Below are 19128 nucleotides of genomic sequence, written 5' to 3'. Positions count from 1 at the left end.
CGTAACTTTTACAATTCGGTGGGCAAGATAAGCTTGTTTTATGCTGGTACACCTACGTCTGCATCGGCTCTATCAGTATGCTAGCAAAATACGTCAGCGCAGGGCAGGGTGCAGAACGGGGTCAGCCAGCGGAGTTAGTGGACTTAGTGTTCGGCACTTTGGAAATCCTGCTGTCAGGGTCTCGGGAAGTGAAAGCGGCTGACGAAAGGCTGCGTAACTATTGGCACTGTGTTGTATTAAGATAACAGCATAAAAATATAACTTTCCCCAGAAGAAATACAGGTGCTAAAATAGCAACTGGATAAATAGAAGATAATGAAAGCAAGCAGCATGATTTCCCCAGGTTAAAATAAACCAGATAAATATCCTGCAGAATTGACCTCATTAAAGAGAAATTGTCACTTTAAAAGTTATTCTGAAAACAACAAAATTATGAAAGCAATAAGAGAAGATAACAAAGTTATCTATTTAATGCAATAATTAATTCTGCAAAAAATCATCTCCTTAATTCCATTTTCTCAGTGCAGATGTTCCATCTCCATATATATACATATACATATATATATATATATATATATATTTCACTTTTCTTTACAGTCAAGTGACTTTTGAGACAATATAGGTAGAAACCTGCAAAAAATCCCATCCTTTGCTATTGGCATTATTTTTTTTAGGCTTAGTATGTATATTTTACTTCATAATAAATTGATAAATAATACTGAGAATAGGGAAATGAAATGGAAACATATTACCTTAGGAAATCTCAACTCTTAGGTTTCATGGAAAAATATTCAACTCAGGTATTGCAGAAGAGTACTTTGTGTGCAGAAAATACTTTTTGCTAATATATATTTTTACTATGTGGAATCTTGTTTAAAAGATTCCACTTAAAAGGTTTCTTTAGTAAGAAAAAGTCTGATTCTACTGTAAAGCTAAACAAGCAAGTAAACAATATTTCTTGCTTGCTAATATAACAGCAGTACCTCTGACATGCCAAGCTATAAAAACAGAAAAGGGGGTGGGGAGTCCAGTCTTTTATAAATCTCATTCTTTCTAAAAGCAGCTCTGCAGCCTGCACACCATTATCTGATATAACAATTTTGTTTTAATCTCTATTAAGAGAGGTAGTGAAGAACATCATTACTCATAATTAATTAGACTTTAGTAAAAGCATTCAAGAGGAGAATACAGGATACAACATGAAGACCAGCATCATAATATAACACTGTCGAGGTAAACTGGTGGACACTCATCCCACTGCCAAAAGTTGTATAGGTCCAGAAGTTTATGGATATTGATTCTTTTTAAGTCTACAGACATGGAGGACTTTGGCCATTTTAAACATTCCGGTAAGTGCCCACTTTCATCAAAGTATCAAATCAAAATATCTTAATATCTGGCTGTGTCTTTATACTAATACTAGGTTGTACGTCAAGGTGGAAAAGCAAATTTCTGGTGGGAAGAGTTCCTCGTGCAGCTTCTCTGGGCCATGCTGTTGCCCATGGATGCAAACTTTTGCTTTGCAAAAAAGGACACTAGTCATTCTAACACTTTTAAATTATTTTGTTCATTTTCATTGCTTTACTAGTTACCATAGCTTCTGTATTGCTGCTGTCGGTTGGATTTAAGGCCAACTTAAGGAGTTTTGAACATCTTAAGTTTGTTTGAGACTTAGGAGCATATGGTTGTAACATTTTAAACTTTGTTGATGCCATTGTATCTCATTAAAATGCTACTGTCAGAGACTAATTGAAGCAATTTGATTTATTTTAGTGTTTCCAATAATGAGTTGGATGATAAGTTTTGCTTTCTTCAAAAACGTGACTAGCAAGAGAGACGAAGAGAAAAAAAGTTCTTGCACTCAAGTTTTTAATTTGATTTATATTATAGTAGAGCAATCTATTTCTTCAGCTAATTAGCCTTTATAAATTCATTTTTGATACTTTTTACATTGTTGCATTCTCCATGCCATAAGTGCTCTAGGCCCTCTTTTTTTCATGTGGTCTGTCCAGGCATTTAGTTGTAACAGTAGGAGTTAGATCTCATGCAACACTAGATGTAACGCTGCTATCTTTTTCCTAAATACTGATCCATGCAGGAGGAAACATTACTGTAGCATTTCAAAGTCTCCAAGGTTCCAGTAAATTAAGATACTTTATAAAAGACTATTTTAGTTTTCTGTATGAAAATGGCATCTTATTAATACAAAGAAATTCAATACATAAAAAAATCGCAAAATATGTGATCACAGATCTTCTAAGTATAATGTTCAAAAGCAGTTCAAAAAAATTCAAAGTATGCTTGAATATCATGAAAAATTAACAAATACGGTAATTGCTTTTATTTACTTTTGCTGTTACTGTTTTTAATGGTCATATTTATCAGCTTCTTTCCCTCAACAAGAAAGGTTTGAAAATGAATTTTTTAAATGTAAAACGATACTCTAATAATTTCAGTTACTCCATTTCAAAAAAAAAAAAAAAAACAACTAAAATTGTGGGAATTGACAGCACTGTAATGAAAAAAGCTTTTGAAGGTATTATAAGCCTATGTACATTTTCTCCTTTTTTTCTTGAGTGAGTGTGATACTGTTACTTCACCAAGAAAAGACTGCAACAGGTTGCAAATATTTAAGGCACTTTTGAACTGTATCCATACTCACAGTTCTACTGGAGTTATGTTTAGCAACAGCAGTGAAAAGCTGAAGTTACCCTGGGATGTAAAGCTAAGCACATCTGTATTTGCTGAAGATCTTGACTATCATATCAGCTATAATCATAGCATGTAGATTGCAAAAGTAGTATCAAAAGTCTACTAGAAGAACATTATTAAATAGTAAACTAGCTATAACAAAAAATCAGAGAACAGCTATTGTGGACCATCTACTCCATCTCTTCACATTACTTACTATACCACAGCTTATTACATGAATACATAAATGCAAGAGTAGTAAATCAGTACTCTATATAATAAATATTCTTTCTACACAAATTATGAAATTACAGGTACAGTAAAATCGGTGCAAAAACGATCAAAATTAATTGAACGAACACTGAGTCCTGCTCATCACAAAGCACGTCACAAAGCACCCATACTTCACCCACGGCTCCCTTATAGGCTAACAAGGATTACAAGATGCACAATGCACATTTGCTAACTGATGGAATGCAAAATCCAATTCTAAACTACAGCTATTTACAATGTCAAGCAAACAATATTAAAACTATGCAAGTGTTACTTAAACTGCACGCTTCATTCCATCTCATTATTCTTCTGACTTAAGTAACTTCATCTTTCCAACTTGATGCACTGGCTGGATGTCTCCCCTATTAGTTCATACTTGCACGAGCAGCCTTTTTGGAATTAAGAAAGCTCTTTTTCTTTTTCCTTGGAGAATTACGAAATGAAATTATTGGATCAGTCTGCTCACGGAATAAAAATACCTTCTCCCCTGTGTCTAATTGCTCTACTGCTTCCGCGCTTGTCACGTTCACAGAACTAGGTGGGCCAGACTGTTCCACAGGATTATGTCGAGGCGAACGTTCAGGATGAATGAACAATGCTCTTTCCAGGAAAGCAAGTTGCTTCTTCTTTATCAAGCTGCATTAACCAAAAACAAATTGAATTCAAAAAGACTTTTAAAAGTGAAAACTTGGGTAAAAATAGTATACATGTCCGTGCCATTTCCTAACAGAAAAAAAAGGCAATTTTAGTCTGGAAGCCAAAGAAAACCCTGACTGAAATGTTTGTGTCCCTTCCAATTCCCAACAATATACTTATGAGATGCAAAACTGCATAAAACCCAGTAACCTCATAATAAATACCCATGAGGAAGGTGAGCAGCTGGTATGAAAAATCTGTGGATTTTTTGGATGTGTGCTAAAAATCTTTTTAGGGACTTATTTTTATTGTATATTATGTATAAACACGTTGTACAAAACAAGCACCAAACAGTAAGAGAATAGCATCCAAAAAAGCAAATTTATGAATATACTTTCTAATTTCTAATAGATATTTTGTAACAGAAAGAATCTCAAGAGATGAAATGAGGTATAAAAAAAACTGCATGTTTCTTCCTGCTTTCCCTTACCTATCTTTTCTCCGGTTCAAAGCAGACATCTTTTCCAAACTTCTGTTTATCAGATCTTGCTTTACTTTGCTCTCTAACACTTGCCATAACCCTTGCTGCTTCCTGAAGAAGAAAAAATTCCCAACAGTAAATCCCAATATATACACGCTTCCCTCTTCTTTCTGATTTTAATTAGCAAAAACATGGCTATAATAATTCAAATAAAATCAATATAAACATTCAGAGATTTTTGTGGCCCTGTCACAAAATTTTTGAACTGCATGAGGTCACACCTCAAACCGTGATATCCCAACGACCCACATCCGTTCCTTGACGGCTCACATCCGACAGCTAAAGGACCCAGTTCCACAGCATCTGCTTTTCTCCCCTTCGTGTGCCACAGCAGGAGTTGGGTCTGAGGGCCAGGAGGCACCTCCCAGTGTTGACTGGACAACTGCTGAGCTCGTGCTAACTGCGATAAATGGGATGGATAAGGGCCCTGGAAGACTATGTGTCTCTGAGCGAAGTGAAAAACAGCACCCAAACGCAACTCTAATTAATGAACCCTGAAGGGACATGCATTTGCAATGCTGAAACTTCTGTTCTTAAATATAACTTTTATCTTTAAATCTTTAGGAGCTATCAATTCTTGAAATCTGACAAGCATTTCGTAACACTGTAGGCAAGAACTTTCTGGATGAATGACCTAAAAAATCTAAAAAGAACGATCTAAAGTCATAAACCAGCAAAGTTATGAACAATTCCATGTTGGCTATGGAACATATTCTGTGCATACTTCACACATTGCTGCAATAATTAAAAATGCCTTCTCCACCACGCAATGATTTTCCATGATAATAAAGAATGCAGAAAGAACTATGTTTCTCATACAATCAGCTCTTTACACTGGTTAAAGGAGAATAGGGTTTTACAGCTAGGCTTACATATTAATGATAATGATGTCTCGCTATCTACACTTGACATTACAAAATGAGAAAATCTTACAAAATTGGTTGACAACACAGTATTTCTAAAATACAGTTGTGATCACCTTGGGCTCTGTTCTTTGACAGGGCAGGTGTTCCAAGGGAGCTTTTGGCTCAGCAAATGATTTGAAAAAGAATTTTTTCTAGGTTTGGATACAGGCTTAACTTATGTAGCCTGTAGGTACAGCTAAGATCATGTGGCACAGTAGGATCACAGGCACACAGTGGAAACCTCAGAAAGAGTGAATTTACTGAGGGTTATTTCACTCCTCTTCCTACCTCTGTGTGCATTAAAACTGCTATTATATGAAAGTTACGGCATTGTTTAACTTGCTATGAATAATACAAATACAGAAGTGTGAAGGAAAATGTTTTAATAAATCTAACTTAAAACCAGCAAAAAAATGATAAGAGCAAAATCTATATGTCTATACATTATGCAAAGATGTTTTATAAAGTTAATTAACTTTTTATTAACCAATTTGTTTTATATATTCCACACAATAAATTAGTAATTTCAAATTCGCTTTACCCTTCAAAAATCTTTCAAGAAGGAAACTTAGGCACCTGCTGCTTTTTGTACTGCTGTAAACCTACTTGTCCACCAGATATATATCCCTGTAAAGCAGTAACTTTCTGCTGCAACTGTCTACCAGCAAATGCCACACTTACCTTTTTCTACAGCTGCCAGACTCTTCTGCATTACCATCACTTTCAGTAACACCATCTGAATATTTATTGATGGAATCGAGGACAGTAAGAACCTCACTTTGTATACTGGAGGGTAGCAATAAGTTCAGGATCCTGTGTAACATCCCCATTGGTACCTTTGTCAGTTTGGCTAAGTAACCTGCCAATTGCAGCTCCTAAAGGGTTAATAAGTGGAAGACAGATAAATTTAGCATTGTGATAAAAAAAAGTGTTAGTGAATTTTAATTACTAATGTTGAAGAACTAATCATTACAGAAACAAAAAAATATTACTTCAAATCATTTTAGTTATGACAGTTTTGGTGTGAATTGGTCCCAGTGCTATGGTCATTACTATCTTCCACACTGGCCCATACATCCATTAAAGTCATTCATTCCACTCTGAATTCTGGCTTTGAGGATCTTCGATCACAACCAGTTTCTCTCTGTGTATGTACTCAGGGCATGTACTCGATGCCCTTTGGATTGAAAATCAAAACGCAATAATATTCCAGAACGTAAGGTTTAGTTAATTTATGGACTGCACTGTTATAAAGAAATAAAGATAAATAAATAAAGAAAGAAAGAAAGAAAGAAATCTAGCATATGTACAGCAAAAGAAGTGCTGATGTGTGAACATACACCCGCAGCGAGCAATGCTTACTGACACCCACAGCTACCTAGACCACCTGAGAGAGAGAAATGTGTGCTTACATAAGCATGAAGAAGTGAATATGCACGTAAACACAGAAATGGTCACACTAGGTCAGACTAAATGCCTTCCAGAGTGGGATGAGTTTGGTACTTCAGGCATATTATACAGTAAGTTACTGTAAAGACTGGGAATTAACATGTTAAATTATATCTAATAGTCACAAATTTGCTATTTGCATCCTCAGTAACCTACTTTGTGTTTTCTGGACAAAATAAAAATAGGAATGTATAAACTGTAATTTACACAGAGTACAATTCATTTAGGCTTTTGGGTTGAGCAATGTGTATTTAAACAACAAATGTAAGATTCAACGAACTCCACCCATGCTGTGCTTCACACTTACTGTGCTGTTTGCACGTGACGTTCTGCCTGCCTCATCTGCTGTCTCTAAAAAAAATCAACGAGCATACCTGGGGCTATAACTACATGCTTATGTAAAAGTAACTGCTCTGCCAGAATCTCATGATCCTGAACTCACTATCATTCAGGCAAATCTCTTACTGACCTAGATCTGCCTCCATAAGCTGAAACATGAAATGTAAGAAAGAAAAACTTACTTGGTTTTCCAGAGAGGGTTGAATCCACAGTTTTGAAAATTAGTCTAATGGGCAAAATTCTTTTTATAGAAAAGAATGCATGTAAAATATAGAGGTACAATAGATATAGACTCCTAATACTTGACAATAAATGTGTTCTATAAATTTTAAGAAAAAGGAGTGGAGGCAGAGATTTAAAATCAATTTCCACGCTGACACAAGGGATTAGGTACATCCAAAAGAAGTAACATGTTGAATTATGAGCCTTATTGAATTACTATTCTACTAGACATCTACTTCTTTACAGTTGGTATTGAGAATATCCAGATTTGGGATTATAGTTGAAAATGGTTTACATTTTCATTTACATTACATTTGCTGAGAAGAGAGATTTTGTTTTATGTATCTGCAGGGACTATCTGTATAGGTTCTGTGGAATTCAGGCAAGGTACGTCTCAAAATATCGGGAATCTTACGAACAAAACATACAACACAGTGACCAGCATGTCCTGTTTTCAATTGCAATGAGGTGACAGTAATGTTCTCAAATGTCTTTCTGTCTTCATGATGTCAAAACCTGTAATTATCAATGATCATTGATCACCTACTAAGATGCTAAGAGAAGTAGGTACTGTGAAAATTATGATACATTTTGCCTGCATGCATCTGTAATTGGTAGAACCATGATTTTAATTTCCCAAGTTGCAGAACTCATGTATTATCTTTCAGAAGGTGTTTCACCATATATCTGTGCCAAAGCATTAGGAACCTAATAGTCATCATAAAAATACAATTGAATAGTGAGCAACATAAGCAACAAGATTTACCTGTGTGGTAGCTTCCTCTCAGTTAAACTCTTGGATCTTTGAACAGCACAAGAAACATCAGTATTTACAAAATTTTCTAAGACAGAAATGAGCTACAATAACGTTGAAAAGCAGTACAGTCTAATGATTAACAGTAAGAGTTCCAGAACTTCCCAAAAATAGATTAGTATAGAAAAGAGATTCTTTTATTTCCTTCCATTGAGTTAGGAGATACGGTTATTTCCATTGTGTAAGAACAGCTAATCCCTCTGCTTTCTAAGAGTACAGAATGTCTCTGCTTTCAGTTGTCTTTTCCAGCCCAGTAACATTTCCAAAAGAAAGAGAAAACTATCTCTGAACTGAAAAGCTAAGAACCATGGTCTCTGGGAAAATGATTCCCTTTGAAACGATTCAAAGCTGGTGGTGGCGGCAGCAGCAGCAGCCAAGAGGTTTGTCCCTCTTCCCTTCCATCAGGTACTATACGCTGCTCCAGCATTCAGCTAATCTTGACATGCCACACATCTTGAATTAATTAATGCCTTCTCTGTGAGACAGGTAGATGCTGAGGCTCCATCAGAGACAGGATTCAGTCAAACTCAAGAGCAGCAGAGAAACATTTCACAACATCCTCCAAGACAAGAACTCTCCCACAGCTGAGCTACTGAGCAGCTTGTTATATGCACCTTCTTCCCACCCTCCTATGCCCAGGAGTATTACAAGCTACTGGAGTAGTAGACTAATGCAATATTCATGTTCTCTTTTAAGGGTTCCTGCTTAACAATGAGTGTTTTTATCAGCCCATGAAATTGCTAAGTAAACACTGTACAAGATCCCAGCCATTTCTTCAATTAGCCCAAGATTACAAGGCAATAGCAGATTTAAATACAATGATATTAAACTGTGATAGTGGTTTCAGTGGTGCTAGTTTGAAAGAGCTGGTTGGTGATGCTTAAAGCCTCAATATCATTTATAAATATAGCACATAGTGTCAGATTAATATATAAAGAGCTAGGAAAAAAGAGCATAAAAAGAGTTTACAAGATAAAACAGTAAGTGACTTAAACTATGAAGATCAAAGTCCAAAGTACCTTAAAAAGCATTTTCAACTTTTATATATCTGTTCTCATGTTTATTTTCCACTGATGTTCAACAGTTTAAGACTGCTCATTTTCAACATACATTTGAAATACAGTATACTTCAGCAAAAAAAAAAAAAAAAAAAAAAAAAAAAACCAAATCCTTTAACTTCCTATCCATTATAGAAAAACAAGAAACATTGAACAAGACAAAAGATGTAACCTCTCCTCTCTTCAAAAAGTACTCTGAAATCTTTAATTACTCTACAGACTGCAACTATGATTCAGCAAACAAAGCCTCAATTGCTATCTCCTCTGAAAAGTTTGTAGTTATCGTTGCCCATGTTGCTATTCCATGACTGAACGCAGTTGGCAGCTATCCCATTGGCATTATCTAAGTTATTCTAAAGGAATATAAATGACTACATGTAAAATTTAGAGCTGTAGAGATATAACCAGATTAAAACTTGCCACCATCTTATGAGTCATTTATATGTCATGAGCATCCTACAAAGACACATAGCAAAAAATTCTGCAGTGTCAGCAGGATTCTATCTCTACGCATTTCACAGTGAAGTCCTACTAGGATCTCTGCGTAGAGTAGGCTGCAGAGAACAGGCAGGCAGAAAACTGAGATAGAAGAAATTTAAGACTGAAATAGAATTCAACAACTGCTGTCAGCCCTGTCTGCTTACCTTATGCCAAGCTATCAAAGCCAACATGGTAACAAGACAGTTTGCGAAAAAAGGGATTGCAAAAGAAAATCAAAAAATAAAATCAAAAAAAAAAAAAAAAGTTGAGGAAACACACAAACTTGGATTTAAAACTAGAAGGCTGGTAATGCTGGTTATGATCTCCTCAGCAAGCACTTTTAAATGTTACAATTCATGTCAGAATAGATTTTTTGTGTTTATATTATTATGCCCAGAGGATAGGATACTGTTGGAAAGTGTAAGATTCAGCTTCGCATTTCTCCTCTATCCTTAAATCATTAGCACAAAATGAGCTTTCATTTGAGGAAGCATTTTAGTTATCAGGCTGTTGGAAATTGAGAGATGAGTCTCTTTCATTAAGGCTCGTGGAAGGCTTGCTTTGGCCTGAGCCCTCAAGTCCGCAGGAGGGACAGAGACTGAAGTGATTACCATACTCCTATCAGCTGTGGGAGATTTTGATGCAAGCTTCTTCTCCAAGTCAGAGTAAGGATCTAAAAACATCTGCTACCTTGCAGGTGAACATCCTAACACATCTACATAGCACATTAGAGTTAGAGAGGCCTCCAATTCTTCATGAGAAGAGCTGATCTTAAATGGATATCTAACTCGAGAGGATAAACAGCTCAGAAACAAACCTGGGATACAGGAAAAGCTAAGAGACTCCATGTGGTCCCTACTTAGCTTGCTTGTGTCTGAAGCTCTCAGTTTATGATACTGTGACTGCAGCTGTCCCTGAAAGGCAAGGTACTTGGATGGAAAAAGCTGCAACACCTAAGATGTGCAGATAAAACTCTGGGACAGAGTGATGAATTTTTAATGCCTTTTGTGGCACTGACAGGCAACCAACTGATAATAAATTAAGCCTGCCAAAGAGGTGATGTTCCTTTGGAGAACAATTTGAGTAACGATACTAGAACACTTAATTAGCAGTGCTTCTATCATTTAGTTCATAACACAGTCAATGAAGATCATTTCTCATACTGACTGATACCTAAACAAAAAACATGTGTTTTCATACACACGAAAACCAAACTATAAAATCTGTCTCCAAACAAGAAACTCAGAGACTTTAGTTCTACAGAATGAAATGTACAGGGACAACTCTCAGAAAGTAGTCCTAACTGAACACAAAGAAGTACGACTCAGTAAAATTAAAAAGCCTGGAAGCTGGTCAGAAGTAACTGAAGTCAGTGATTTTACAGGCTATAAACACCAGCAGTGATCGTTAGCAGAACTGGGTCCAAAAACATTTGTAATGGTCTCGGATGAAAAAACAGAATAAACAAACAACCTCCTCATCCCTAAAAACCAACTTATTTCCAGATAGAGCAGTAATTCAAACCTAAATTTAAACCTGTTCAATTTCACACTTACCTGACTATAAAGTGCCAAAAATGCATCCATTTCTAAATTTTCCAGGAGGTCTTCAAGCACAACGTAATTTGTTTGCTCTTCTCTCAGGCTGAATAAAAGAAAGAACACTGAAATCTTCTACAGATATAGCAACTATATTGTAGGAAACAAGTGAAGTCTAAAACAGTCATCTATTCAGAAAGCACATCTTTCTGTCAGCCAAGTTGTTTGAGATGGCGTACCTTCTAAAATAAGCCAACCTCTTCTCTTTCTTTCTCCCCTGAACCACGTGTTGTTTCAGTCTTAAGGAACTCCAAAGCAAAATCGGAGCAAAATCTGATGAGCTCTTATCCACAACACAAATCTGAAATTGCTCCAAAACATTCAACCTGTCCCCTCTATCCTCTTCTTTAAGTGTTGTCACTATACTTTTTGGCAAATTATGGATTCTTTTTGTTGCTGGAAAAATAGCGATCAGTAAGCTTCTGCACTATTGGTGATTTTTCCTTTCTGGACTAAACCATGAAGCCACCTTTATGCCACTTGGGACAAACACAAGACTTGTTTTTTTCACTGTGTTTTCAGGGATACAGCTAAATAGTGAAGACCAGTTGTTGTTCTTAAAGGCATCACTGATAGGTCTACATACAATAGTATCCCCAGGCTAATAAGCTATCTACTCTGTGAATATGTATTATACTCCTACAGCAGAAAAGAGTCACCAATCTACATCCAGCAGACCACCAGCCCTTTCACTGTTAGAACAGATCCATGAGTGTAATGAGCCCGCTCAAAACTTATCAAAATCGTTTTTAATAAATGAACTGGTTCAAGTGAAACGCTTGCTGTAATGGAAAGCAGCCTCTCTGGGTCTTACGTGAAATGTGGTGGGTGTCTCATATTGTGCAATCCATACATAAATGTAATCTCTAATTTACGTGACTGTAATGAATGTAATGCAATATTTTGTAATTTTGTAAACCCTCATCTATTTTTTCTTAACCTTTATGTCAAGATAGCCATTTCTACATCAAAAAATGTTCCAAGGCAAATAGTTTTTTGTTTTTTTTCTGATGATATTTTTTACATAAAAACTGTCAAGAAAAAATTAAATTGAGCCTACTTCTGATGAACAGTTTATTCATCCCATAAAAAATGATCATATGACATGGAATTCAGTCTGCACAGTAAAATATGTGCACAGCAGAGATGGAAAGTCAGTTTAAATCATCTCAGCTACTTCCTCTAACTCCAGCAGAGCAGTTTTCAATGAAGTCCCTACCTACCTTCTTCGGAGATGAGAATTTATGCATTTATGAGAATACAACTTTGTTACTACCCTTGTTGGTAAGGAGTATTGTTATTTTTCCACTGGCCCATTAAGAAATAGTGATTGCCATGTAGTATATCACAATTTACATTTTAAAAGGTTATTATGGTTCTTATTTCAAAATTGCTAAGTGTTCTCAATTATCATCTGGACCACACTGCAGAATGGCACAATTCAGATAGGTGTAGATTCCCTCCCCAACACAATAAAGCAGTTAGTCTGCTGTTCTCTGTGATATTATGGTCTATAAGGACTGCAGTTACTTAGCAATACTTGAGACCAAGACACTTACCTTTTCTGGTGCTGGTTTATAAATTGTCTGCATTTATTCATGGCTTGTCTTAGCAGAACCGTCACCTGTCTGTCTGCATTAGTTTCCACAGCTTCACTTGAAAGTCCTAATCCATCTGGAGCCCATCTCTGCCTACTCATTAGATGCTGCTGCTGCTGAGCTGACTCCTTATGCAACATCTCATACTCCAGCTTCCTGTCAAGTTTTTCAATCTCCTAGAGTTTGAAAAGAGAAAATGATAAAAAAAAAAAGTCATAATTCATCTTGGAAGAACAAATTTTGTTTGGAGTGAAGAAAAAGATGGTATCAGTGTTTGTGATATTGGTTTATGCATTTTGCATTCTACCCAGCCACTTGCAGTCATTACACTTTCCAATTCAGTGTATGGCTTCAGTAAACATGACTTGTACGCTTTGAATATCAGAACAATGCTTAAAGATATGAGTCATTTTTCGCTGAATTAAAGGCCAATGCTCTCTGAAGCCTTCCACTGTGGAGGACATCTAGAAAGTACAATACGAGCGTGACTGAGAACCAAACAAAAGAAAGACACCTTTAGAATTAATCTACAAGCTGCATAAAGCCATTGAATCATAGCACAAGAAATCCAGGCAAACTAAGTTTTACTTACACTGAATCAGTGGCTAATATCAAAGAGAAGCCCTGTTAAAAGACAGTAGCTTGCATTTAGTGCAATAAAAGCAGGGTTAAAATATAATGCCTTACAAAGCACTGTGTTAAAAATACAGTCTTAGGTGTACTGCACCTCTTAGGACAAGGACCTCTCTTTGATCAAGTAATCAAACCAAACATCAGGAGGAAGGGTATATCCCAGCTTTCCAGTGTGTGGTTTGTCTGGCCTCAAACACGTTGCTTATTACCTAAGCCTGTAGCTTGGAGAAAATACTGAATTTTATTGTCTTTCCTCCTCACTTCCTAATCTACTGTTTCAGACTACAGCTTCATTAGGGCATGGTGTCTTTAAGTGTATGCTCCTCAGCCAGTAAATCTCTAAACTGGAGCTTAGATCTATTCTCCAAACACCAAAAATAAATATTAACTTGCTGTCTGTATGAAGAGGAAGTAAATTCACATATCATCAGATACATTTTTTTTTCATTGACTGGCAAAACAACCACTGATGTTCTCAGCATTAGAGGAAACTCTAATCTGATATATTTGTTTTGAAGCAACAGGTGTCTAAACTTGTCAACTACGGGGACAAATAAGCAGAAATAAAACACAGCAAGACGCAAAGGTTTGATTACCAGAAGACAGTCCCTGCAAACCAAACATAACATTTTAAAATTATGATTAAAATACTTTTTTTCCCAAAATAGGACTCAACTAGGCTTCACACGTTGGGTAAAGAATCCAGTGCTGACCATTCTATATCTCTCGTCTGTCCCTCTCCCTCAGTGATTTTTCTTCATATTTGGTCAAGGAAAGAGACGCTAAAAACAACCTCTTTGCAGAGGGTGGAAAAAAGCCTGGTCTTCTCTCTGGAACCTCTTACACTTACTGCATAAGAGGCAGCAATACCAAACTAAATTATTTTTAATACTCCATCTACATAGAGTCTTCTTGCGGCAATTATTTCCGACAGATTTAATACAACTTTAAACAAAATTGGAACAGTATAAGCACACTAACAAACTGCCAATCTAAAAGAAGCTCTGTAGAGATGACAGCATTAAAATGTAACCAGGAGTTTTCACAGCAACAGCTGTCTAACGATGCCCTGTAGCGAAAAGGTTTTGCTTCTAAAAACCCATTTTGTTTGTTCTACTTCAGCGCTCTCCCAGGTCTCACTTGGATAGTTGCAAATGGAAGAAGCGTAAAAAGAAAAAAAACCCTTATGAATACAGAGCACTGAAGTATTAAAAAGGATTAGAAAACTAGCACATACAAAGTATGCAATAAATATGATGAAGGGAAGAGACCTTTCTGAAAGTTATACTATTTAAACTGTATGAGCATGCTCAGAGAGAGATAGAGAGACTAGATGTATAATCCTCATAAACTCAAAGATTGAAGCATATCATGTGGTTATGGATTTTAGTGTATGGATAGTACTATAACGTGAACAACTTTCTAACATAGGCATGAGAATTTACTAGTCACAACTCACAACCACTTCCCTATCCTCTCTCTTGTGATCAAAAAATGTCAATATTAACTAGCCATCAACCTACTGCTCTTTCTGACTGTAGATCTCTGGATGGTACTATAATAAAAATATTAATCATAATGCACAATCTTTCCTGCCTCTAATAGTACTTTCCCTCTCTTGACTTCTGTTACTTAGAGCACTAGGTTTACATAATAACAGGAATTAAAGGCCAGATCATCTGCACCCCCAAACCAGTCCGGCTAAATCAAAGACAAATAAGCTACTCTCACAGCTGCTTCTCCTAACAGGAATTTCACCTTTTCACAACTTCACTACTTACAGGATTGTGTGCTTCTAAAATCTGAACACATTCCAATTTTGACAGTGTTTTTGAAACAGTCAGTTGTTCGAAGAGCAAAGCCTGTACACTTATGATAGCTCTATACAGCTCCAACATTTTGGACTTTTTAACAGTCTTTTGAAATTGTAAAGAAGCAATATACTCTCCAAGTTTATTCTCTAGATCACGCAGCTGACTCTCTTTCTCAAGCAGCAACTCGTACTTAACCTAAAAAACAATGAAATACAAAAGATTAACAGAAAACACACATGATTTTACTACTTTGTAATTAACAAACTGGATTAAAAAAGCAGAGAAATCAATGTTGTTATCTTATAATGAAATATATTATTTTTAAAATAGATTATATATGACTTCTTACACAAACATTTTTAATAGCAACTTCCAAGCTTTTATTTAAATGATCATAAAATACTACACTTAGGTAGCATAGTAAGATATTTCAATAGGATCTGACTTTATTTTAGAGTAGTCATAACTGTAATATTAAAGCTCACAGTAAAATAACTTTCTAATATAATAAGAAGTAAAAATTAATAATATAAATAAATACACGTCTAGCTACATGACTGGTTAAAGGGTAAGACAAGGCATCCTTTTGTTTAGCAAAGAATGATACAAAATCTAAGGTAAAGACTGTATTTAGCTTCAAATCAGAAAGTGTCAAATGATACCAAGATGAGGTTTAACCTATTATTCTTTAAACAAATAACAAAAAATCTCTTACATAAAAATGGTAAACTAAATCAGAGTCCACTGGTAATGGATTTCAAACAGGTTTAAAACTGGATTAAACTGATTTCAAACAAGATTAAATCAAAATGGTTTAACTTAATAACTATGTTTCTGCCACAGATCTGAAGGGACCTATAAAGTAGTTATGTGCACGTGAAAGGTAATCAATATTTGACAGTATATTCCTTACGAGAATTTTTTTTAAAAACAAAATTCAGATGTCCTAGGCATACCCAAGGCTCCTTTGATTACACCACTTGAGCACATCGCATGTCCCCTGCAACACCCTCAGCGGAGGGTTGCAGGATTCAGAAGCACAAACCAATGACTGACAGTCTGACTGACAAGCTCTCTCCACCATACACTGCTATTCGCAGGCACTGATGCTCCAACTGGGGCTGCTTTCTTGCGGGACACCACAGATGGTGGTTAGATGCAGTTGTCCCCTCATCCATCCTGAGACGCTTCCGCTTGAGCTTGTCACTCCAAGTTTTCTTTATGGGGGGGGGGGAAGCACATTTGTTACCCCCAAAACTACCTGCTTGTTTCCACTGATGCGGCTATCTAGGTTAGATGTTGAGGCACACTGCATCAACCACATTGCACATCTACATTTGGTTAGCTGAAACATGAATGACAGTAAATAATTATCATCTTGATTTTAGTCCCCCTTTTTGTGTTTCAGAGGAAGAGAGAGAGCACTCATACTCCATTACCTAGTGTTTACAAAAATCGCTACACTATGTATTGCATTTTGAACAAGCACAGAAATATGCCATCTATGACACTGCTGGGTATTGGAACATGTTTTTTTTTCCTCATTCATCTCCAAACTGTATTCTCGTCTTGAGAAATGTCAATTTCTCAAGATTGGATTTCCAGTCCAGTCACACAAAAACTAATTTTTCAGAAATCAGTATTTTCCAAGATACTCATTATTTTATCAGAAATGTCCAAACAACTACTGCCTGTGCCACAATGCAAGAATCATGGCCATCAGAGGAGGAAACTCAAGAACCTTTAAGTGTGTTTCAATTCAGCATACTATCACCATGGTACCTGCAAGCAGCTTGTGCTTCTGCTCCTTTGCTTCCATGCTGTGAAACTGCCCCCCCCAAAACTGCCTCCCAAAAGTCCACTTGTAGTGTAGGGAACTCCCTGAGGTGCTGGGGTTTGGTCGAGTCCTGACAGGTCCTCCCATCTGCCCTGGCAGCGACAGCCACAGGGCTTCAGAAGGCCCTAGAGAGGTGAGGGCATCCCCATCTCGAGCATTTGTTGCCTTGTATCTCTATGGCTCTGATGAGTTATATGTTTACAGGAAAAGAACTATAAACTTGATGCCCAGCAAGTGTCAACTAAAATGAAGAATGAAGAACGAAGATGAAGTGAAACCATTAGATACCGCACTACTACCCATTGGCAGAAAAACTAATTTTGCCCCTCATAATCTCAAATAAACAAAGCTGATGTACATTCAGGACACTAAAACTCAATTACCTTCCTATTCATTCTAATCAGCATTATATATTATAGATTACATTCATGATTAGCTTTGAAGAATCACTTATAAAGACTTCCAATAACTTCTTAGATCCCTACATGATAAACGTGGAATATAATGCCTGAGAAGTTTCGCTCAAGACTTTATTGCTAAAACAGCTGCCAAGAGAGACTGCATATCATCCGAGCTTTATTATCCAATAGATAAAGTTAAATTAAAAATTCAATTTGCAACCAAATATGTTTATTGACCAGGTCTTGTGTGATTTAATAGAGACTCTGGAGAATATCATCTGGAACACAAGAGAAGGAAGTTATCTACAAGAAATATTTCCTACTAACATGAAGGAAGGCAAATAAAACACAAAAGTAAGAAATCTTCCTACAGATACTAAGTCAAGGCAAGACTCATCTTCTAGATATTGTTACCAAATCTCCATCTTTAAGAGATGATATCCATCATTGATGTTACTGTTATTCTAAAGAATTGATCTCGAATAATAAGTAGATGTATGACTTCCTATTTAATAAGCAAGCATATGGCTTATCAGTAAAACATGGGATATTTGAGTTAGGAGGGGAATTCAGCTCACAAATCAGACTGGAAATATGGTACCTAAAATGCTAAAAACTAAGCTGTTGGTTTGGAACATTGGAGGTAGAGATCTTCAGTGAGAAGGAAGGAGATGACTAGAATTTGAATTTTATGGAAAAAGAGCTGAGCTGCCTCTCTGTATTCGTATGAAAAAAATTGATGACTTGTACCTTGGACTACATCCAGAAGTATCTATTGCTTGCTTCTGCGTTGCAGTTCGCAGTGAGAAAGATTTAGTATTAATACTAAAATATTCAAATCTAACATTCTTTGCAGGAAAGTGAGAAAATTGTTAAGATGAATTTGAGGCCTTTTGTTCTCTGTGCAATGCTTTTCAATGAAATGCTAGTAACTTTAGCATTTCCCTTCTAACCTCCCAATCCAATGGTTCATGAGCATTTAACAGCCTATACTGTACCCTAGTAGCACTCATAGGAAATCAAATAAAGATAAAAACTTCTGTATAGCATTCTGCAAATCACAACTTTGATTTTGGTTACATAAGATAGCCATTTCCATCTTGACTCAGGCTTTTCCTTTCTTTCTTTCTTTCTTTTTTTTTTTTAAAAATCTTATCAAAGCAAACTTTTTTAAAAATCCAAAATGTTATTTCAATTTATTCTTATAAACCAACGACATAAGACAAAGGCTTGGAGGTAAAACTATTCCTCATCTCTGTGACAAGGCAAATATTTAAAAATCTTCCTTAAAAAGCTAGTGCATCTTCTTAAATGAGACTCAAGTTTTGTTTTGGAAGCCATGTTGAATTAATTTTTATACTGCTGGTCTTGGTTATACTCTCATTGTGACACAGGACAAGGTTCTCAATAGCGATTAGCAATTTTCAGAGTTACGTTATCTGATTACCCAATTTTTTAAGGTCTCAGTTCTCAAATTTCCATGGATTCTAAGCGTCAAATAGCCACTTAGATTTTTCTAACAGCCAGTCTCTACCAAGGTGTGCAGGGAGCCGCAACACTACACCAGACATCACTTTAAGGGACAACTCATGTTCAAAAAGGTACCAGGCTGGTCACCTAATGCCACCTTACAAAATTTGTACAACATGGAGCTTTGAGTTTACTTAAAAGCAGGAAAATGAAGATGATAGAGAAGATAAGAATAAGCAAGATCTCAATCTCATCACAACAGATGATTTACATTACAATAGCATCAAGTGGTCCTATTCAAGGATTAGGGGGAAAAAAGTCCAAAAGCATCTCTTTGACTAACAGGACATAGCTCCATTTTCAAAAGAA

The 19128-nt window shown here is 36.2% G+C and overlaps 1 protein-coding gene across 3 annotated transcripts in view; it reads right to left on the bottom strand.

Annotated features, from left to right (window-relative positions):
- Nucleotides 1-1852: 1852 nt before the first annotated feature.
- Nucleotides 1853-19128, bottom strand: part of EVC2 (EvC ciliary complex subunit 2) — a 79171-nt gene continuing 61895 nt past the window's right edge. For all 3 annotated transcript variants that reach the window (XM_062575326.1, XM_062575328.1, XM_062575327.1), the window contains exons 17-22: nt 15019-15246; nt 12566-12780; nt 10965-11052; nt 5728-5921; nt 4091-4192; nt 1853-3600 (exon numbers count right to left, since the gene is read on the bottom strand). In XM_062575326.1, coding sequence (XP_062431310.1) covers nt 3330-3600; nt 4091-4192; nt 5728-5921; nt 10965-11052; nt 12566-12780; nt 15019-15246 — 1098 coding nt within the window. In that variant the 3' untranslated portion in view covers nt 1853-3329. The remainder of the gene's footprint in view (nt 3601-4090; nt 4193-5727; nt 5922-10964; nt 11053-12565; nt 12781-15018; nt 15247-19128) is intronic.

Source organism: Rhea pennata, chromosome 4, assembly GCF_028389875.1.
Source record: "Rhea pennata isolate bPtePen1 chromosome 4, bPtePen1.pri, whole genome shotgun sequence".
Taxonomy (NCBI): Eukaryota; Metazoa; Chordata; class Aves; order Rheiformes; family Rheidae; genus Rhea; species Rhea pennata.
This window is presented reverse-complemented; position numbering and strand designations above follow the sequence as displayed.